General features: G+C 40.7%; 2 protein-coding genes across 5 annotated transcripts in view; both read right to left on the minus strand.

Annotated features, from left to right (window-relative positions):
• dctn1b (dynactin 1b) overlaps positions 1 to 18,973 on the minus strand; it is a 58,701-nt gene extending 39,728 nt beyond the window's left edge. For 2 of the 3 annotated variants that reach the window (XM_078277609.1, XM_078277608.1), the window contains exons 1-3: positions 12,060 to 12,489; positions 2,799 to 3,050; positions 393 to 471 (exon numbers count right to left, since the gene is read on the minus strand). In XM_078277609.1, coding sequence (XP_078133735.1) covers positions 393 to 471; positions 2,799 to 3,050; positions 12,060 to 12,092 — 364 coding nt within the window. In that variant the 5' untranslated portion in view covers positions 12,093 to 12,489. Of the gene's footprint in view, positions 1 to 392; positions 472 to 2,798; positions 3,051 to 12,059; positions 12,490 to 17,534 lie in introns of those variants that run through there. The other variant, XM_078277610.1, reaches the window with a different exon arrangement.
• Positions 18,974 to 19,071: 98 nt separating this feature from the next.
• nat8 (N-acetyltransferase 8) lies at positions 19,072 to 23,148 on the minus strand. 2 transcript variants are annotated; one of them, XM_078277612.1, is made up of 2 exons: positions 22,845 to 23,148; positions 19,072 to 20,055 (listed from the first exon to the last, which is right to left on the minus strand). In XM_078277612.1, exon 2 carries the CDS (start codon positions 20,041 to 20,043, stop codon positions 19,372 to 19,374), a length of 672 nt encoding a protein of 223 aa, XP_078133738.1. In that variant the 5' UTR covers positions 20,044 to 20,055; positions 22,845 to 23,148; the 3' UTR covers positions 19,072 to 19,371. The 2 variants fall into 2 exon arrangements, with proteins under 2 accessions (XP_078133738.1, XP_078133737.1); XM_078277611.1 differs by having other exon boundaries at positions 19,072 to 20,052; positions 22,845 to 23,146.
• Positions 23,149 to 23,709: the final 561 nt, after the last annotated feature.

Genomic DNA, 23,709 nt, shown 5'->3' on the forward strand with positions numbered 1-23,709 from the left:
AAAAGGCTGGATTCAAGAGTTCAAACAGTACGATGAGGTGAGAAAACCTGTGGCCTGTCCTTCACAAAAAGGTGTCAGCTGGACCAGAGTGCCCTGACCGCCCTCCATTAGCTGATACTGTTTTTTATTAATGTCACAAAAAGGTGCTTTGTTTACCTGTGTGCTCTCACATTGCAGAACTTCTTTGCTTTCAAATACCACTGAATGTTTAATGTTCTGAGCATGCATGTCCCCTCGACAACTTCCCTTTCAGAAAGGTCAGGGTTGACATTATTACACTTTGTTTGAGCATATCCTTTCTAACACATCCAAAACACCGACAGAATACTGAAAACGAATGTGAATGATGACCAAGGACAAAACTGTAATCGTCTGAATGTGTGTGTCCTAACCTCGTTTGGGAACCTTGCCTGTGCCGGGCTCAGGCGTCTCTGGAGACGTTGTGTCGGCCCCATTATCAACCAGCTGGATCTGAGACAGACAGAAAGCAAGACAACAATAAGACAGTCAGTCATATCTTCCAATGATTTTTACTGCCAACTATCAGAGCTGGCAAGAGAGGGAGCGACAAAGGCTAAATGGGAGGCGCAAAAATAAAATTGGCTTGTTTATTGATTTCATTTAAATATAGCACTCCCTCAAGTGAGTCGTATTTTTTTTCCATCACCATAGCAACCTTTACAACTGCAGTGCAAAGACAGTCAGGGTCAGACAGTCTTTTAAGCCAAGCGGGAGACATAATGAATAGGATTAGTAACACAACACCTAATCGATACTGAAGCTGACCGTTGTGTATGTGTCTGAACCTGTACAACTGGGTCACAGGGAACATTTACTCTGTGCACAAAAACTCATTAACTCATTAGCAAAAAACACTCGATCAAATAGATTCATTCTTAAAGGTCCTATGACATGCTGCTTTTATATAGGCCTTAGTGGTCCCCTAATACTGTATCTGAAGTCTCTTTTATATAGGCCTTAGTGGTCCCCTAATACTGTATCTGAAGTCTCTTTTATATAGGCCTTAGTGGTCCCCTAATACTGTATCTGAAGTCTCTTTTATATAGGCCTTAGTGGTCCCCTAATACTGTATCTGAAGTATCTTTTATATAGACCTTAGTGGTCCCCTAATACTGTATCTGAAGTCTCTTTTATATAGGCCTTAGTGGTCCCCTAATACTGTATCTGAAGTCTCTTTCCTGAAATTACAGCCACTAGAGCCAGTCCAACAATGAGCTTTACTTAGGATGTGCCATTTCTGTGACGTTACCAATTTTCTCGCATTAAGACTTTTCTCTTTGGTGCGAACGAAATTCAAGAGTGGTCTAGGCCTGTATCAACCCGTCTTTCTTCACAGTGGAAAAATCAATTAACAATTATGCATTCTGTTCTAATATGTTCCCTTGCCAATTTACTGAAAGGTTTGACAATTTTTTTTAGCATTTGGCACGAGAACTTCTGTAATTTATTAGTTGCTGAGAATATTCTCACGCTCCAACAGCTGCCTCAGTATGCAGGTCGCTGCCCATGTAAACATCCTCTGTTTCACTCAACGATGTAACATCACCTGGAATAAAATATGTTCTTGTCCTTCTGCGGGAATGTCACATTTCCTTGACTGCCTCTTATTTTAGTCTGCTTTGCTTTGGCAAGACGTATTTTCTTCATGTCAGATTATTCCTACTTTATTTTTGTCACAGTACTGCGATGACACAGCATTTACAGCTGTAGTAATATTTTCAAATTGTTCCCATCCCATTATACTGCTATACTGTCCTGTATAAGTCCTTTTTTTTTTTTTTTTGGTTGAAACTTGCCCACAAACGGAGCAAAGCTAGTGGTCAAATCTTACAAACACACACACATACTCATCTACAAGTGGCATTCATCAAGCTGAAACGAGCAAAACACTTGTAGAAGTGGAAAAACCTCACAGAAAAAAGTAAAAGAGGTTTAGGATTAGAGTATGAAACCTTCTCACATGAGGCCCTGTGGGGATTATGACCTCTTTTCCCCCCATGTCGTTTGTCTCGTGCATGCACACGAGTGTGCACATGGGTGACGCGATACGCATTACTGTTTCACATTATTCCACTGATTGACAAGTGGCGGTAATATGCCAAGAAACGCTGCATTGTACCAGCAAAGACAGGAAAGAAGAAGACTGCTGGATGTAAACAACGCAGGAATTAAAGTACTTAAGAAATCAGCTTTGCAAATGTTTTATGAATGCGTTTGCTAGACCTCAAGCATACACACAATGAATTGTGGTGCTGTATGTAAACATAACTTTTGTTTGTTGTGGAGAACTTTACACCAAAATGAGATATCTGCTATTTCAAACAAGTAACACCTTCCACTAAGTTATAAGAGTTCATTTTGAAATTTAAGCTGTGACAACAACAAAAAACTCCTAACCCTATTGGATTGTCCCCTCCACGCCACCATAGATAATCTATGATTACTGTAATTCACAAGGGGCACTTTGCAGTATTTTTCTGGGAGAATAAAAGAAAACAGTTTTTCATGAGAAAACAAAGCACACAGCCTGGAGCAATAGAAAAATGCTGGCACCATGCAGACAACAGAGGAAAATGTCAACCCCCACACAAACCCACTGCGTCAAATAAAAACACAATCTCAAACATCTCACAAAGTAAGGAACTTAACAATTGTTAGATGGAGGGTGTACTGGTAGGCTACTAGAGGGTGGAGGCAATAGCATCATCCTCTACTTTAGGTTTCATTAATCATTTAGGACAGTAAATCTAAAATCTACTAAATATTTCTGTCGTTACCTGCGATTGTCTCACAAATATCCCACGATTCTCCTCGCAGGTGAAGTAGCGTTTGCCCTGCACGGTGCCATCGTTCTTGCCCTTGGCCTCGTCCAGGATGACTCCCACCCATTTTCCGGAGGCAAACAGAGTGTTGCCAATGTAGGCCACAGTGCCGTGCTGCCCCTTCCCAATCACCTCCACCAGGGAGCCCACTTTGATGGGACGCCCGCCCCCGTCCGAGCTCATCCTGCTGCTGCCGCTGCTGGTGGTCTGGGTGGGAAAAGAAAACACACAGGGGAAGTTATGTTCACATTAACACTATTGCAGGCAATTTAATTTGTACATTTAAATGGACATTCCACTTAATATACATATCAGTGTTCACTACTCATATGGACTTTCTTCTTCTTCTCAGTCTGTAAAAACAGTTGTATAATGTCTTTTGTGGCTCTGGAGGAGAGTCTGAGAAAATAACCCTGTGATGAGAAGTGGAGTTTGAAAGACCTCGGTATTTACCAGGCAGGGAACTAAAGACACTATCAAGTTGCATTGTGGGTAAGGTAGGATCTAGTGGTTTCAAAGCTTGACGAATACTTGGGATTAAAAGTGAGGACATCCAGCAACACTAAATTTAATCACAAATCTTACCGAAAGTCCAACACGTCTCTTTGACCCTTAACATTATAAATGGGATTTAAGGTCCTCAAAAGAAAGCGTGAAAGCACTCAATTGGAAGTCGCACTGGATAAAAGGTTCAGCTAAATGACATGTAAGGTAATGTACTATGCAAGAAAACGTTTTTAGTACTGTTAACCAACCCTTTAAAGTGGCATACTTGAATTCTGTATACTGTTTATTCTGTTTTTAACAACTTAAAAAAAACATTTTTGTTGTTCAATTTCTCCTAAAGCACAATCTAATTCCAACCTGATCACCCAAGACCTGCAAGAGTTAATTGAATCATTGCCACCCTCATGTTGTGATTATCACAACCACCCTCTGACGTGATAAATAAGGAAATGAGCCTGGACCTAAAGGAAAAGCTTTCATGAACTGGCAACAGGTTCAATCACTGCTTTATTAGATACATCCTTGCCCAAAAAAAAAAAACATACATTTCTTCAGAAACATCACAAACTGTTGGTGCACATCTGCATTAAAGCAACACCAAAGCACTTTTCCTCTTCGGTCCCCCTACAGGTTGGAAGCGGAATTGTCCATTACCGTTCTCATTCCAACTACAGATCCGTTACCCGATCAGGCAAACTTGCATAGTGCGGGTTTAGCCGATAGAGGGTCACAAAACGAATGCAGAAGTGCCGTTCACCCTGTTACGAGTTGATGAACCACTGAAACGATTTTGGAAACATTATTTTAAGGTACAAAAGAATCTTTGGTGTTGCTTTAAATGGGTCTTTTACAGGACCATGTCAGCACACAGGGGTGAGCTGCTGTGAGAAAGAATTAAGCGTCTACTAAAAGTAGTTTTAAGCGTCATTCTGACCCACTGAGCTGTGCAGGCCTTGTTCTGCACTCTCTAAATGTCAATGCATGCTTAAAACAGCACCGCTCTTGTTTTATAGCTTTTGAGATATTTCCATGGCAACAATCACCTGAGATTTCAGAAAGCAGTGAAGGTCTGACTTTTGGAGAACAAATTGCACAGTAAAACGTTTCAACAAGGGCTACAATATTTGGTAATCAAATAATCCTGCATAACCCAATTTACAGTGTGATGTCCTAGAAGTGATGGTGACTCAGCAGAACAGAGAGGAGCAGATATTATTACTCGGAGAGAACATGCTCTCCCTGAGCTTACTGTAAACATACACTGTCTTTGTGCTGCTTTTAACTTGGACGTTAAACACACAGCAACACAGTGACCCAAAACCGACAGACAGCAGCAACAAAAATTTTACATTTTATATGCTAATCTGTCTCGTCAAATGCAGGTTTCTGTGGCCATGTTAGACAGATCTTGTATGATGCAAGCAGTTGTATTTCTGACTCCGCTTTTAACAAGTCTCCATTGCTCCATTTACTGACAACTTACAAATGTAGCTTTAATTAACTTGGACAAAACAGCCAACAAATATAAAAAAAAAAAAAATTACTTATTTTGTTCGTATGAATAGAATTTTTGAGACTGATACCGATATTGATAGTTGAGAGTTTTAAAAATCGCATGACAACATTGGCCAATATTGGTCAGTAAGCGATGTCAATCCAATACACTTTTTGTCAAATTCAGCGAATATCTCCTCACAGTCGCCTAGCTTTTTATTGTCTGTGTGCTGGTGTTCCTACACTACAGAGCCCTGGCTGTGTAAATGCAAAACAAACAGAAAGAAGTGCACGAGTCAAACAACACTATTGCAGCCAATCAGCAAAAGGCGGCGCCAGTTGCTCGTGCAAGCGAGGGATTGGAGTTATCGAGAAAAAGAGATGGCAGACAAACAGCAAAAGAGGAAAAGGACTGACGAATACAAATTAACACATAAGTTGCATGACCGGTAAAGGGAGAAGAGCCGGTGAATGTCGGTGAGGTGTTTCAGCGCTGCAGAAACTTCTGTGATTTCAAAGGAATGAAAGCTGATGAGGGCTCTCGTCCTGATGGACAAGTGAGTAATAAGGTTAGCTTTGCTGTTTCACCGTTTGCTGTCAGTTTAACCTTGTCCGTTTGCTGTTGTTAGTGATGGCTGCTCCCAACTGGCTGGCTTTACAGCAGCGACAGTTTTCTAATCCACAACCTATAGCTAACATCGATTCTGCCATATTTCGTCAGCAGAAGTGGTCGATATAGCAATGCATGTCACATGCGCATCCATGAATCTGGGGGGTGGAGCTTCTGAAGGGGAGGGGGGGGGTGTTTTTGTTTGGCAGTTGAGTTACTGAGTGGAGTACTTACTCCACCACTGACTACCTTAAACATATCTTTCACATATCTGTGCTGCAATTCCTTTTTTTTTATGATAAATTTTTTATTGATTTTCTTTTCTTTTTTTTAAACGTACAGAACAAACAAAAAAAACACAGATTCCAAAAGGAACAAAACCCTCTCCCACCCCCCACCCTCTGCGGTCTTGAGGAACACAAAACCAATAAAACAAATAGAAATCACACCAGCAGCAACCTTGAAGTATTTGTTTTGTAGACGATTTACATCTCTTTTACGTCAATGTGACTCTTGAATAAGCGCCACGTCTATGTTCTCCCTTCTTAAATAGTCCAGGAATTCAGCTTGTTTAATCGGCCCATTCAGCCCCTGAGAGGATTGAAAGCTCAGCCATCCTCAAAACTTACACGTATACATGCCTTGATTACCCTACCGGCATTTGCTTGTAAATTTGTAGCAAAGGGTGAATTGTTAGGGCTAAGCAGAAACATAAAAACATAAAATAAATCCCCTAACCCTCTGAGACCGCAGACCCCCTTCCCTCTCTGTAAGAACGCAGCTCGTACAAAACCCCAGCCCAAAACTGCTCTGCCCCTGTCTAAAGTCACAGGTTAATTGACACAGGTCTAGTGCATACTTACGTTAAACATGAACAATGTTACAAAAACCTTAGAACTAGGTCTCAACCATATGCAGGCTATATAAAAAGAACAAAACCAGCCATGTAAGAGTAGTAGACTTATATAATAATACATATAGATTATAAAATGAATGTTCATCATGTTTTTCAGTCTAGAAGCATAAATAGGCTATATAAAAAATAGCCATGTAAGAGCATTAAACATAGATTATAAATTGCAAAATCCACAGTCATGTTTTCAGCCTAATCAAATGTCCCTTTAAAGCTTGGCTCCCAGACTTGCATACAGTGCCCTCGAGTCAAACTTCCACAATATTCCAGACACCGCTAATCCCCGGACGCCGAAGCAGCTGGCGTGGATGTCACTTCGTCATCGTCCATATCCAGATCCTGACAGAACATGTCCGCATCCTTGGCTGTAGTGAATGTGATCGTTCTCCCTCCGTCTATTACTCTCAGGGTGGCCGGATAAATCAGAAAGTTTGGGATGCCTTTAGCATGTAACTTTCGCTGTACTCCTATAGAGGGTTTTCACCGACGTCACGTTCTGGGTGGTAACCTGGATGCGCGGCCATATTGGAGGCACTCGGTGTAAACAACTGAATGGAGTAATGGAGTATTGTGCACTTTGGATACTTTAATACTTTATGTCTAAACAACAGAAAAGTTCATCAAAACGCGTCCAAGATGCAAAGGCATGGAAGGACTTGGACCACAAAAAAAGGCACGATATTTTGCGAAATTACAGTTTACTGGCGGTGCAGATCCCTACAAGTTGGCTCCCTCTTCTTGGATCCATGGCGACCCGGTGATTCTTCCTTCAGTTGCATATCCCGATATAGTCAACTACATGGTTTTCTCACCGAGCCCATACACAGCGGAAGACCTTAAATCCTACAAAAGTTTGGAGGCTTATAACCAGATGGTGTGTGGATGGGTGAGGGAGACGCAGTACCAAGTCATTAACGACCGTTGTGTTGTGAAGGCCAAAGTAAGTAATGCAATAACGTCTTTAATCAACCTAACCTTAACTGTATGATATCATTGTGATACTCAAGGTGTAGCCAAGTGACTCTCAATAGTTGTTTTTTTTTCAATTCAAAGACCGAACAAGACAGAGTTTTCCCTTGTAGATCCTGGTTGAGCTTTCCCAACCACAAGCACCTCCTTTCCTCTGATAACTTCTGACATTCCTCTCCCTGGTTTTTAATAACTTTTGGAAGTCGATAATATTCCAAATGTTTTTCCTCGGTCTGACCTGTTGGTACAACCTAAAACACGGCAATAATTAACCATTTTCCTTAACGCCGTTCGGGATCTACTTCAGTGCCTGTGCTTTGTTGTGATGCGGAGTACCTCCAACATGGCGACTTCGGGTCTGATGACGCGTCTGATGACGCGCCGTGAAAACTATCTATAAATTCCTGGCGCCGCTGGACAGTGAAAGCACTGTAGTCGGGTTTAAAGCGCAGCGTTGTGTTGGAATCCCGAATCGGGTCTTTCTGTTGTACTTGTCTCGCCCCCTGAAGGACTGCCTGGCGGTCCTGGTATCTCAAACACCTGAAAATCAGCGTGTTGTTGCACCCTTGCCGTAAATGCTGTTTGCTCTGTCAATTTCGATGGTAGCCCTGTTCTGTAAGGAGGGGATCCACACCAGTAACTGCTTTTGCAGGAATCCCACTGGGTCATCTTTTTCGCTGCCCTCTTTCAGTCCAATGATGCGCACGTTGTTGTTGTTGTTGTTGTTGTTGTTGTTGTATCTCGATCTGTCCTCCATTTTGGCTAGCTTAAACTCAAATTTCTTCTGGTCGTCAATGCAGGCCTTCACCGCGTTTCTCATCTGCCTGTTGTCTCCCTGCGCCTCGTCTAGTCATTTAACCAAGTCCCGCACTGTAGCTCCCCGCCTCCCAAGCTCCGTCCCGACATGCTGCAGCAAGGCACCAACCTCCGCCAAGGCCTCCCTCACCGCGTCGCGGACCGCTGATTGAACCGCATGTTGTTTTTCCAGGACCCCGGTCACAGCCTGCTCCATGCATAGGTCTGCGTTAGCATCAGTAGCCGTGATAGCTGTCGCTGTTAGCCATGCTAGTAGACCTCTGTGCTCGGGTAAACAGCAGCGAGACCTGTTTTTTTGCTCCTGAAGGCATTTCGCTAAGTCACCGTGGTAACAAATAAAATGATTGACGTCGAATAAGAAAGAATAGACCTGGTTTTTAATGTAAATGTGGAGGTGGGTGCGGAGCCTCAGTTCTGAGCAACCAGTATGATCATCGGTCACGTGATTCCCCTGTGCTGCAATGTCTTGTTACTTATTGGCCGCAATCAAAATTACCTTTTTTGTCCACCAGCCAAACGGCTAGTGAATGTTCAAATTTTACCAGCCAATCAATAGTATGGTCTGAGGGATCATATCTTTGTAGGGCAGTGGAGACAGCAGTGACATTGGAAGCAATACGAGGGGTTTGGCCATTCCAGATCAGAAAGGGAAAGGAGGTAAAAAAAAACATGAAAATGTAGTTAAACCACATATCTACAGGCCTTAAAAGGAGAAATCTGGCCAATTTTTACCTGAATCTTGATCGGTAGATGTCTCAGAGTACCGTCGATAGGAAGAAAAAAAAAGACGCTTCACCGAAAGCCCAGAAGAGTCGATCACAGAGGTCCTGCCTTCGCAACAAAAACTTGAAGTTTATTTCCCCTTCAAAAATAGGTAATTGAGCACTGTAGTGGTTATGACCATATCAGTGACTATGTAACTACATGGAAATGGTCCAAATGATGCCTGTGGCTTGCACAGTAATGGCCTTACTGAAGGCTAGCTGTAGTCTCGCACTGAAGTCCCGTGGGAATTCAGTTCTTGCAAGAAACGGTAAACAATAGTGTGCAGATCGGAGCGTAGTGTGTGAAGAGTGAAGATCGGAGGTGTTCACAAGGGAAGAAGCTTGGAGTAAGAATAACGTGTGTTGATCTACTGTGGAAAAGAAATGGTTCGCGTTTGTGCCTTTCCGAATTGTGGCAACAGAATGAGAAAATACAAGTACCTAAACTTTCATCGTCTACCTTTCCATGACCATGAGATACTGCAGTTGTGGCTAGTTGTTAGGGCTGGGCAATATATCGATATTATATATCGATATCGTGATATGAGACTGGATATTGTCTTAGATTTCGGATATCGTAATATCGTGATATGACACAAGTGTTATCTGTCCCTGGTTTTAATCACTGCATTACAGTAAAGTGATGTAATATTTGAATTTACCAGACTGTTCTAGCTTTTCTATTATTTGCCTTTACCCACTTTTTTATTATATACACATTAATGATGATTATTAATCAAAAATCTCATTGTGTAAATATTTTTTTGTAAGCACCAATTGTCAACCCTACAATATCGCCGCAATATCGATATTGAGGTATTTGGTCAAGAATATCGTGATATTAGATTTTTTCCATATCGCCCAGCTCTACTAGTTGTACTTCAGCTTGATGTGCAAACTCCCATACAAGTACTATGCGATAAAGATCACCGCATTTACAGCGAACATTTTGAGAAGGATGACTACACAGACACAACACAACGAGGCCGGCTGAAGAAAAATGCCATTCCGAGGATGAAGACTGCTGCAACCACTGAGCTAGCTAGAGCTAGCCTTCAGTAACGCCATTACTGTGCAAGCCACAGGCATCATTTGGACCGTTTCCATGTAGTTACATAGTCACTGATATGGTCATAACCACTACAGTCCTCAATTACCTATTTTTGAAGGGGAAATACACTTTTAAACTTTAAACTTTTAATAAACCAAGTTTTCGTCGCCAAGGCATGACCTCCGTGATCGACTCTTCTGGGCTTTCGGTGAAGCGACCGATGGAAAAAGAGGTAGGTGACAGTACAAACTTTGAATTTAAACAGTTTCTTCACAATGTCTGAGTTGAAAACGCATCCTGTTGTCACATAAGGGCCCTGTTCATGTTGCACAGAAATTTTTATTGCATTTTGTGTCTGTAAAGAGGCACAAAGGTCTTTAGAACTTGCCCCCACAACTAGCATTTTAGCTAACTGGGAGCTCTGGACGTAGCTGCAGCAACTCCAGTTTTCTAGCACCGATTTTGGTCGTTTTTTTTTCCCTATGGACAGTACTCTGAGACATTCTAGCGATCAAGATTCAGGTAAAAATCTGCTGGATTTCTCCTCATCCATATTGCACAATGTGAGGGCATTCAATCTAAGCTAAGTATAGGTTGGAATGTGGTCATATAAAAGGAGTGTATTGTTTCAGTGCTCTTTAAACATAAGCATAAAGATCTGTGTCTCTTCTTAAGAGGCATATTTAACCATTTACATTTCTCAACTGCTGAACAATGGATTTCCTGGTCATAATACTGACTTTATATAAAGAAAAATATATAATTTTGTTGGCAACAGCATGAGACATTATCAAGAAGAGAAGAAATGTTCAGCTCTTCTTCTGGTAGCTGGTAGTTTCTTACCGCTTACATATAAAACCAGACATCACTCAACAGATGCAGATGATGTTCTTTTACTAACATCAACATTAAAAAATTCAGCAACAAATCCTGAATTCCCATGATTGCTTAAAGTATAATTAACATAGCCTATAATTCATGACCAAAATGGAGAGGGATTTTAACCGTTAATGTGCAGTAAATGCGTCCTTGAGTCCATGTCAAGCATTTTCTACGTCACAGTCAAGACCCTTCAGATCTTTTATTCAAGCTGTAACATCTATTCCAATCCATCAAATCACTTCAGATTCATAAGAGAGGCAGGAATCTTTGGTTTACAGTGCTTCAGGGAGACTACACATACACCTGTCAACAATCTGTAATACAACATTCATTGAGAATTATAAATCAGGCTTTCTTTAAAGTCAACAAATGGGCAGCTTTGCTCTGGCTATCAGTCTGTAATGAAGCCTTCGGTGTTGTTCAGTCATTGCTCTGACCTGTTTGCCATGTGCTGGAGGCGGAGACGACCCAAGGAGGGCATGCTAAATTATTTACCGCCATTCTACTCTTAAAACACGCAAGCTCACACCGACTGTAATGCTAAAGGAAGATGAAAACAGCGATACAGCCTCATTTGCTGCACTGTTACACTGGGTTATTGGTATCGGACGGTTATTGTTTTGTTTTCACACAAAAAAGCAAGCTACCAAAAATGCTCCCATGCTCGTCACCTTGTTATACAGGCTGAATTAGAAAGTAATGAGTTAATGGTTTTCTGTGATCTGAAGGAAAGAAAAGAGCAGCTGAAAGGTGCTGTATGAGCACTGATGTCATCCCTCCTGGTGACAGGAAAGCTGCCTGACTCAGAGACGGCTGACAAACAGGAAGTCAACCGGGGCTCATGTCCAGTGTCTAATGATAACAAAAAGCCTTTATGGTCCTATCACCTGCCTGTCATATATCGCCTCCTACTTTATAGAGTCGAGTCATCCCAGAGGTCTGAACCTTAACATCCCAGCAGCAATGTTGAACCTGGAGGGGCATCTGAGCCCAAACAAAGAGGCTTCAATTTAGACAGAGGAATGCAGCTCTGAAATGGATTAGAAACCCCTTCTGTTCAAAGTAGAAACCGACACGGAGCTGATGACAGAGTGAAACTAATTGAAAAGACGTAACAGAAACAATGGCGCAGCGATTGGGACTAACTTAAACACAGCCTGGCCCATTCATTCACCCTACTGGAATGTATAAACACCTTGTACACACTCACCCGGGTGTATGTGTTCCTCCTAGTCTGTGACATGTTTCCTGGTCGCCACGGAACCGCCTGTCTCGACTGAAGGCGTGTTATTGGGGAGAGTGTCAGCCAGACGAAAGGGGGTCTATAGGAGAAGGGTGGGGAGGGGGGGTTCGGTGATGCTGTTGGAGCGTCTCGCTTTCTCTCTGTCTCTTTACAGAATCACACCACTCTACTCATCAGCCTGCGCTCTCCAAACTCCCCGTCCCTCCACTCTGCTGCTGCCAGAGGAAAGCCGGCAGGAGCTTTTTGGCTCCGTCATAAAGTTTCTGAGGGGCAGACGGTGGCCGATCCGCCCCTCCGATGAATGGACCGGAGGGAAAAACAGCAGAGCAAAGAAGGGGGAAAAAACGTCCAGGCTTGGTCTGATGTGAGTGCATCAGCTGAGCGGCAGCACTGCGCTGCGCTAGTGTCTGCGCCGGCTTCTGCAGGAGGGAGGGTGGTTTAGGCCCAGACTGAGGTGCAGGGTCCTAAAGCCTGCAAATACACCTCTTAAAAAGCTTCTCAAAATAAACCTGACAGTCATTATTCCCACGCATGTCCTCCTCGTTTGACATGATGCAGAGGTTTGCAGTTGGACTTCTTCAAGACAGATCTGGCTAATCAAAGAGTCCTGATAAGACAAATCATTAAAAGTACAAAATGCAATAATAGTCACTAGAGTTATGAATGATCAGTCAGTCAACAAAAACAACTCCTTTAAGACCATCACTGCAGCAAAGAAATGTTACAGAGCCCAGATGTATCTTTGTCACAGCAAAACAAAAACACAGGCAGTAAGCATTTTCCAACTGGGGAGGGCGAGGGGTTAACCAGTTCCACTCAATCTGATTCTGTTTCATTGTGGTTGAACACAAAAGGCCCAGGTGATACTCTGTAATGCAGCACACTGTTAGCAAAAGCCAGCGGATTGCATTAGGGCCCCGCCTGATGCTGTGGCCCGTCACACAGCGAGGATTAGTTCTCCTTTTCAGCTTTTATCAGCTAACTGCATGGCTGGGGCTTTTTTTTTAACTCTCAGTCCTCTCTGTTTTCTGTGTTGTCATCTTTTTGCAATGGATGCGAACGCTGCAGGGTATCTGTGTAAAAGCTTTCAGCTTAGAGGCGGATGAGAGATGTTGTAAGAGTATGCTTTTCAGCATCAGAACAATAAGAGACCCAGCCTTCAGGAGGGGGGGGGGGGATATTTCTCCTATATCCGAATAATGCAACGCTCATGGAGCTTCAGCAACCAAACATGGACCCGGACAACAAAATACTACAACTGAAAGTACTGCCTTTAGTCTCAGTAAAATCCCTACACATACAGCAGGGATGTACTCACTGACTATACGTTTGAGGCTTCAGAGCCTACATAAAACTCTTAAATCGCATATAAAGTCTGGAAAACATCTTAAATATACAAAAGTCAGCCTCTTCCAAGATTTCAGATGAGGAAGAGTTACTCAGTTGAGGATGTTTAGGGACACAAAATAAGCCTCTGCAGTCTCTTTGCACCCTTTTATGCAAATGACATAAGCAGGACCAAAAAGAAGGGGTGTTGGGGATATGTGGAAGGTAGAGGGGAGAGGGGGAGCCCTTATCTCTTACCGAAGAAATCATAAAGGAGATAAGCAGCAGACAGCCAAAAATCAAAGAACCCCGTTCTTACAGAAGATGAGGACAATAGCAGAGAAAGAGGCGTCACCAGCTCAGCCAGACGCTGCCTGCTGCTGCGTGCCTTTTCAGAGAGTGGGGCACAGGAAGGTTGCAGGAACAGAGGTGACACTCGGGGAATTTTAGGAGGAGCGTTACGACCATGCTGCACGTCCGCCGGGCTGCAGGTCCAGGAGGAACAAATCAATGCCACTAATCAAGGTAAAGATGAGCATGTCTACGTCCTGCAAGCTGCCTATTCAGGGGAAATATGATTGAGGTTTGGCATGTTACATAGTGACATAGATAGATGAATCATGGGCTGAAATGCAAACTGCTCTGTCAGCTATCAAGCTATCATTATAATGTCATCAAGGTAAAGAATTCTTAAGTACGTCACAAAACTGAGTTCAATTTAGGGTTAAAAAATAATTCATTTTGATTAAATGCATCCGTTTTTGTTTTTTCTTTTATATTATATATTGAATGTTTGCTTTCAGATCTCAAAGTGATGTCTTCAGATGTGTTACTTACTATGACTTACAGCCAGAAAGCCAAATCATTTTGTGTATAAAGATATGAAACAGATCAACTTAATTTTGGTACTCAGCAAATACTTGTTCTTTGACCTGATAAATGGTTTTAACTATTGATTCAATCCTTTCTAGTAGCTTGACTCCAAACTAGTTTCATTTATGAGGATACTATAGTTACTGAATGCCACTAAAGGTAATTTAATCCATATTAACAGCAGACGTGCACGTCTAAGCCGTTTTTAAATCAGTGCCACTTTGTGCTGCCTCATGATTGTAATGTTATATCATATACAGTAGGGCTTCAACTAATGATTATTAACATTATTTTCCTGATTAACTGATTAATTGTTCGGTGTATAAAATGTCAGGAATTTGTGAAAAATGTCCATCCCCGTTTTGTTTTTTTTTTACATCAAGGTGATGTCTTTAAAATGTCTTGTTTTGTCAGTCCAAAACCCAAAAATATTCAGTTTCATTTGCTATAAAACAGAGAAAAGCAGGAAATCCATATATTTAAAAGGGCGTAAACATTTTCTGCCATTTTTGCATGAAAAACAATGATTAATCGATTATTCTCAAAATAGTTGGCGATTATTTTTCTGTCTAGTCGACTAATCGTTTCATCTCTAGATCATTACACTACAAACCTAGCAAATATTGACATTTGAGGAGCTGAAACCAGAGTTGTTTTGGCATTTCTGCTAAAATAAAAAAAGACTAAACAGTGACCTACTAATTATCTAAACTGCTGCTGTAATTCTTTCTGTTAATCAACTAATCGATTTATTGTTTCAGCTCTAATATACACTAGCGGTCACAAGTTTGGGGTCACTTAGAAATGTCCATTCCAGACAGAATACCAGCTGAGATCATTTGCATTGTTTTTTTAACCAGGGCAGCAGTTTTCAGATTACATTATGTGCTTACATAATTGCAAAAAGGGTTCTCCAATGTTTTCTCAGTTAGCCTTTTAAAATGATATCAGATTAGTAAACAGAATGTGACTTTGGAACATTGGATGAATGGTTGCTGATAATGGGCAATGTAGATACTGCATTAAAGATCAGCCACTTCTGTCTACAACAGTCGAGAACCCTTTTGCAATTATGTAAACACATAATGTAATCTGAAAACTGCTGCCCTGATTAAAAAAAACAATGCAACTGATCTCAGCTGGTATTCTGTCTGGAATGGACATTTCTAAGTGACCCCAAACTTTTGACCGGTAGTGTACACTACAGTATAACATGTTACCCACATAAATCTGATATTTGCAACACTTATATAGTAATTTATCAATAAATTGGTTAGTCAATCAACAGATACATTATTCTGAAACCATTTTAAAAGTCAAGAAATGTACTTTCAGTCACTAAACATTCACTCAAACGTGAGGGTTTGCTGCTTTTCATAGTTTTATATTATTGTAAATGAAATACATTTGGGTATTGAATTGCTGTCAGACAAACAAGCAAGGACAGGCAGGACATTTGGTTTGTTCAACGATTTATTAGTTGAAATCATAATCAGTAGATGCATTGATAATGAAAATAGCTCAGCTAATTATACTGTATGTTGGCTTTAATTCTCAACCACATGCATGCTAATGATATTCAGCCTGGTCTCAACACTCTAAATGCTCATCCATAGAAAACAAGGGCAGAGCCTGTTCATTCCTGTACTTTACCTTAATGCAGGCGTAGATTTCGATGTGTGTGTGTGTGTGGTGGTGGTGGGGAGATATGTCCCCCCTCAAAAAAATATGAAAAAAAATAACCGTTCAGGGGGCTCAAAACATGTACGGAAAACAGTAACTGTGTCTACTTGTGCCACACTGGGGAGCCTCTGAACACCCACACAGGTGATTTCAGTTATTCTGGCTGATTAGACCCATTTATTAGTATACACATCTTTTCTACCAATAACAATGATAAAGGTGTCATTTGTCCTGCCCTAACAGGTGCAAAAAAAGCTAACAACAGACTCAGGAAGATGTCAATCAATCAGTCTAACCACGCCCACACAGTCCTGGGGAGATGTCCAATCAGCCAGACTAACTGAAAACACCTGCGTGGGTGTTCAGGGCCATTAAAGAACACGACAGGAGTGAGAAAAATAAAGATGGGATTTATGTACATTTAACCTTTGGAGCTTCTGTCTTTAACAATTTCTCGTTCTCAAACAGATTTGTTGTTGAGCTACAGTACATGATTCCTAAAAATAAAATTAAAATTGCCTAAATATGTGATGTTTTGAATATGAAGAAGGTTTTGAACAATGCAGGAGAATAATAATTTCCTTTACATAAATTAAGACTTTTGCGCTATACATTGTTGCAGAAAAAGCACAATTACCGCAACAATTGTTGCATAGGCTACAAATTCACCAGAATGCAGGAAATTAATATAATATTTAATGGGGAGGAGCCCTAGACCCCAGGTTACAGTGGCCCCCCAATGTTGAAACAAAACCTAAGCCCTTGCTTCATTGTGTATTTAATTAGCATGAAAGTGCTCAATTTTAACAGCATGGTCAACAACAAAAATCCTCACAAAATATAAATAAAAACATTAATGGTTAATATAGGAGCTAAACATGTAATTTGGTGCCATCTAGTGAGTTCAAAGCCGAGAAACCACTGCTGCACAGATATCCCACACTGAGCAAATGAATGTTATGTCAGTCATTTATAATGAGCAACTATTAATCCAAAAACATCAAAATAATAATAATTTTTTCCTGTTATGTCTGCTGGGAATTATAATAAATCACAGCATGGGTGTGGCTGCTGCCTGACATGTTCTCCCCACAGATTAACCACATTAAAATGAGAAATTAGGGAAAAACATATCTAGATTTGAGATTGTTTAATTCAAACGAGAAAAAAAAGCCTTAACATCCCAATTAGGGGCTGGATATCCTGACCCACACTGCCTCAATAACCACCAGCCAAAGCTCATTATACATTTAAAATAATCTCGACTCCATTATTAGCTAGTCGTTTAAATGTGCAAATGTCGTTATTTTAACGGCTGTGAATGGTCTTAAAATCGTCCCTTTTATGGCTGATATTTGGTGCTGTCAGCTGTCAGTGGGACACTCCCTGACCATTTGCTAGCAGGAGTAGCCGTTAGCTTCGGCTGGCTTTCTCAAACAAAAACCTCTTATAGAGTTAAATTGAGCAAGACACACACGTATATATTTCACAAATAGGTGTGTACATGCGCTTTCAATTAATCTATCATTGACCAGATGACATGCGAGTGCTAAATCGTACCTGTTTGTGTCCTCAAATCCGGCTAACCGCTCAGCCTCGCCCCTGACAAGGCTACATCCATCCATGGAGATGTGAAGGCACACATTGGTCCTGAGGTGTCCGAGCTGCTGCCTGACCCGGCCCGCTTCACCGAAACAAAGCAGGCCGGTGATATTTTTTACACTGTCTCAGGCTATAAAGATGTGAAGTATATGACTGCATTCACTTGTAAGTAGATTACAGCTGACAAGGTTTAAACAGAGATAGACAATGTCGTGTAAATAATGTTTTATAAGAGAATTTAGAACATTTAGGGCAACACATTTTGACATTAGTTATGAAAACAAAATCAACAGTGGAAATGAACAGATAATTCTACTAAAGCACTTGTGTATCCACATTTGTTTAAGGTAAGGTTGTGGGTTTTTTAAGATATTAAACAGATTTTTACAATGTTTATTTTTTATTTTATTTTCAAGTCTGAGTGTGTTCTGTGTTTCACTTCAACCCCATCACAAAAGTATTCTTAGGGACAGTAAAGCCTAAACATTATGTTCTTTAACACTTTGATTTAAATCACAAATTTGATAAAAAAAACAGATCTAATATTTATTAGATCGGTTATTAAAAACAACCTGAGAACCTCACAGCTTGTGCGCATCAGTCTCAGACAGTGTAGCATCCTGTATGCAAAACAAACCACAGGGCAGAACTTAAGTATTACCCGAGGCATCAATATCTGGTTCAGTTCCCAGCAGGATCCTCGCCCCGTCACCACAACCTTCCTTTGACTCTCATAAAGAAGAGACTTGTTCTTCCTGTTTGGCTGAACAGGTCTTTGACTATCTTTTAAGGCTTACGGCAGCACAAAAATGTGTAAAGCTGTACAATAGGTGATCTAGATTGCTCTAGAGATATAACTGCTCCCGAGCAACAAAAAGGAACTGAAGAGGTATATTTTTAGATTAAAAGGGGAAATAGCCAATGCATATCAAAGACTATGTCAGAGGGCAATACTGTTAAAAAAAATAAGTGCATGATCTCTCTCCCTCAGGTCACATTTTTGGCTTATAGGAAAAGAATGTGAAGTATGCTATTAAAAGTATTGAAATCCTAAAGTCAGACTTAAAACTTATCTCAAGATTCAACATCTCAATTTCTATTGCAACATCTCATAACATGGTTTTGGTAAAATGACCTCATTGACGTATAACAGTACCAGGGATGCACCTATCCAACTTTTTCTTTCCCATTAATTTAACACCAATGCTGTACACCTCAGTGCTTATTGGAATCATTTTTAGGAGGGATTACTGTGGCACTAAAAGCTGAGCTGGTGGCCTGCCATGACTGAATAAATCAATAACAGAAACACTGAATTTTATAATGACATTGAGGAAAAAAACAAACTGTATTTAATTTGGATCGGTCATGTCATGATCCGCTTAATGAGATCAGTATTATCAGGCTTGATACCAACCCTGTGTTTCAGATCGGTGCATCCCTAATGGTATTACAAAATAAAAAAATAAAAATTAATACTACAAAATTGCAGGAGCATGCTCAGATCTTTAACTTTATTATAAGTATCATTCAATATCAATATCATTCACAAAAGGAAGTCCTTTACACCTTGACAGTGGAAATAGTAGATATTTCTATCAACTATTAAAAAAAGAATAATAAATGATCAATCTGTTCTGTGTGTGTGTGTGTGTGTGTGTTGTGTAATGCTGTCATCTGACCAGCTGTCCTGAGTGTTTTGTAATGCATGCTGGGAAAACATTAGCATATAAACTGGAGGAACAAACGGTACTCTCAGCCTGAAATGTTACAGTCTCACTTCAAGACCACTCAGTCATTTTTCCCCATCTCTCTGTAAATTGAGTCTGTACTCGAACAGAGTGAAGTTTGTGATTTTGGCAACGAGCTCAGGAATAACAAACTCTCGTATCTTCTCGAAGCCCATGTGCTCGTACAGCTTCTGAGCGTCTGTCTGCACCACAGAGGTGTACAGGACGACTGCTGCATAACCCCTGTCACGAGTAAAATCAGCTACTGTCCGACACAAAGCCTTAGCGATGCCCATTCCACGGTGACTGCGGAGTACAGACATGCGTTTCAACTCCAAGCAGGCAGGCGCGTCCTGATTAGGAAGGCAACCCACCATGCCAACCAATCGATCATCAACTTCAGCCACCCAAAAACCTGAGTCCTTCTGCATCAGGTAGGCCTCACCGATCTTGCTGACGTCCTTCCTGAACGAGGTGTCGATGTAGCTGTTGAACATGTAGACGACAAACTGCCGGGCTCCGGCTAGGAACAGAGTGACGGCCAGGATGGGCAGCAGGAAGGACTTGGAGCTGGTCACGAGAGCGCAGAACAGGCACATGAGCACCATCTGGGTCAGCGGCTGTTTCAGGAGGTGCATGAAGGTCGAAGGCACGTGCTCGCTCATCCCCAGGCTGAAGAGCTCCTTCACTGCCTCTGCATCGTCATCCCGATACTTCCGGATCTGAAAACTGGCCATGGCTCAGCCCTGCTTTGGAAAACAACAGGCGGGCAAAATGTGAGAGGCGACACAATACTACAAATGACTAGAAAAATCTGTTTGCAATCATATATTCCTTTTGTTTTGTTTCTTCTCAGCATCACAGCGTGCTGACCCCTGTCCCGATATTTCTAAACTTTAGTGCACTCAATAAAATCATTATAGTGACTTTTCGAGTAAAAATATAAACTATTTGCTGGCATATTCTCCATTTGAGTTATGATAAATGTAATTATTTAGAGGTTTAGGTTGTTAGTTCAACTACTTATGAAATTGAAAGATATCACGTTGGGCTCTATGAGCTTGTAATGACTGTATCAGAGTTGGTAAGTACACTTTAGAGAAGTACAGCTAAGAAGTAACGTTACTGGCACTTTCATAATCTTTAATCTTTAAAGACTTCTTTCACCCAGAGCTGTAGCACTTGAGTCCGGACTCGACTCAAGGCGCTTTTCTGTTGTCTCAGACTCGTTGGTCTTTGGACTCTGACTTGTCTCGGACTCTGCCATTCTTGACACACCAAATATTCTAGTTGGTCTTGACCGAGTCCAGCACAATATACAGTCATGTGAAAGAATAAGGACACCCATGCTAAAGTTGACTAAAAAGAGGAATAAAAAAAATCATCTTTTGCAAATTGATCTTAATGCCTTAATTAAACAAAATGAGGAAAAATCCAACCTTTAAGGACACCAATTATCTTTGTGAATGAATAATGTATCGTAAATAAATAAATAAATAAATGTTTTTCCTTAAAATACAGGGGGCATAAGTCAGTACACCCCTATGTTAAATTCCCATAGAGGCAGGCAGATGTTTATTTTTAAAGGCCAGTTATTTCATGGATCCAGGATACTATTGCCGCGTTCTATTTACCTCGGAACTCGGAAGCCGGAGCAGGGAATGACGTCATACCCGAGTTGAATGAGTTCTGTTTAAAAGTCGGATTTTCATTGTTTTCATTAGCTCTAGCCCGGTTAGCTATTGTTAGCAATACCAGTTGATAACAACGCATTACGCCATTTTTTGTGCATGCAAACAGCGTAACAACATGTCCACAGATAGAAGTTGGACATGCCTGTGTGAACAACTGATTTAGTGACACAAATAAGACAGAAGTGTTTATAACTTTATGTTACTGCAGCTTTTCACAACAGTTGATACAGGGGGCAGCCATGTTGGATTTTGAACTCGGGCTACTGCGAGGTTGTACGAGTTCCGAGCTCGTAAATCCGAAGTCAGGGGGCGTGTTTACGACTTTGACCTCGTTAAAACAGAGTTGCGAGGTAAATAGAACACGGCATAAGCATCCTGATAAAGTTCCCTTGGCCTTTGGAATTACAATAGCCCCACATCATCACATCCCCTTCACCATACCTAGAGATTGGCATGGGGTACTTTCCATAAAATCATCTCTCAATGCAAATAAAACCAGCTATTAGGCTAACTGAAATAAAACCATGCCAGTCTCTAGGTATGGTGAAGGGGATGTGATGATGTGAGGCTATTTTAATTCCAAAGGCCAAGGGAACTTTATCAGGATCATAGTATCCTGGATCCATGAAATAACTGGCCTTTAAAAATAAACATCTGCCTGCCTCTATGGGAATTTAACATAGGGGTGTACTGACTTATGCCCCCTGTATTTTAAGGAAGAACATTTATTTATTTACGAAACATTATTCATTCACAAACAAAATTGGTGTCCTTAAAGGTTGGATTTTTCCTAATTTTTTTTAATTAAGGCATTAAGATCAATTTCCAAAAGATGATTTTTTTTATTCCTCTTTTTAAGTCAACTTTAGCATGGGTGTCCTAATTTTTTCACGACTGTAGTTCTGTTCTAAAGTAACTTCCTCCTTCAAAACAAAAACATTGATGAAGCGAGCTTCAGAAATCAAGTGTTAGTTTAATTCAAAATCCATCGAGAACAGGCATCGTGATTGGTCGCCTGGTATACACCTGGCTGCATCATATACTATACCTCAATCATCAGGCATCAATCTGTTTCATTTTGGCCACAGACACAATGTCAGCGAGCACTATGAATTCTTTCGGACAAGTAATAAGTTCAAGAATGGGAACATTTCCATTTTATATTTTAAGTAAATAATATGGCCTAATTTGATCCTATAGTGTGTTACCATAGATATAACATACTGGATCTGTCAGGATGGACCTATAGGGACAACACCATTAGTTTGTTAAAGCAGGAAAATATCTATGTTGGTTACTCTCTCAGTAAGTGGTCTTGAAGAGGATTCTTTTTTTTCCTGTCTCGGTATTGACTGTCTTTTATGTGGACTCGGTCTCGACTAGTCCTGGTGTTGGACTTGTCTTGGACTCGACAAACGTGGACTTGACTACAGCCCTGCTTTCGCCCACTTAAATACTGACTTAATGCTTCTTTTACATCCTTTATAAGACTTTACTTTATGAATGTATGGCTTTTTTACTCTTAATGGAGTGTGACATAAATTAGAAGATAAACAAAGCCGTGTCAATGACCCTCAAACGCCACGCGAGTCAGTTTTAATTTGTATTTCTCAAGCCAGGTTATGTTAGCAATGCTAACTTTGCTAGCCATTGACCATCTGTATCACGTAGTCATTCAACATTAATATCCAAAAATTTAAAAACTAGCTAGTTGTGTCGCGTTTAAAGTCTTTGATTCCACGGATTAGCTAGCTAACAGCAACTAGCACCAATGCTAGCTTCACAAAGTTGCCACGGATTTTGATTAGATGTGTAAGAAGATGAGATAAATAAACATGACTTACGTGTAATTTTGAATTCTTTTTGTCAACAGAGTCTGGATGCGATGAGCGCAGCAAAGTTTTCCTTAAGTCAATTGTGTCATTTACTAACAGTGTAGCTACTTTTATTACAGTACCCACTTCCCCAATCCCACCTCGGATTTGCTGCATTTACGGATAACTGTCAGAATGGGAAAATCAACCATCCCGTCATTCTCGTGATATAAAACTCTTATGTATTTTGCCATATGGGTGTTGAGATCTCCGTCGCTGTCAAACATACATCCTCGATATATTCCATGCGGAATGAGAACTGAAGCTTAAGTGTTGGGCTGTTCATTAATCTACTAAAGATAGAGATAATTACGGTGTCACTTGAACGCAGCATGCAACACTTCCTGTTTTAATGCGGATTGGCTGCCCTTGCAGACCAACAGTCTGAATAGTTTAGTTTATTATAAAAGAGAAATAAGTCAAATATAAATATATAAAAAACAGCATCACTTTACCATTTGTTTTCACCTTTACAGGTAGATGAAATAAACAAAAAAAATGATCACATTAGAATCAATATATATATTTTTCAAACTTCTGAAATTTACCAGCTGTTTTTGAGGTGGCTGAAGAGTTTTGCATACGAAAAGAAAATCATTTTGAGACAATTGAACAGAAAACATGAAGTAAAGTGGGTGAACACAGGTCAAAGGTTCAAGAACATCACTGGAAATTGGTCCATTTGCATTGTTGAGAAGTAGTTTGTCTTTGGTATTTGTAGCATCCCATGTTGGTTATTGCACTAATCATACAGCCACTGACAGAAGCTGTCAGTGTAATAACATCCTGAGGGGGAATATATTGCAACCTGATGTAGAGCAACCAGGTTCAAGTA

Source organism: Sander vitreus, chromosome 20, assembly GCF_031162955.1.
Source record: "Sander vitreus isolate 19-12246 chromosome 20, sanVit1, whole genome shotgun sequence".
NCBI classification, from domain to species: Eukaryota; Metazoa; Chordata; class Actinopteri; order Perciformes; family Percidae; genus Sander; species Sander vitreus.

Bases quoted from the DNA above. Each gene is read 5' to 3' on its own strand.
- nat8 (XM_078277612.1), bottom strand. From the start codon at position 20,043: ATGGCCAGTTTTCAGATCCGGAAGTATCGGGATGACGATGCAGAGGCA.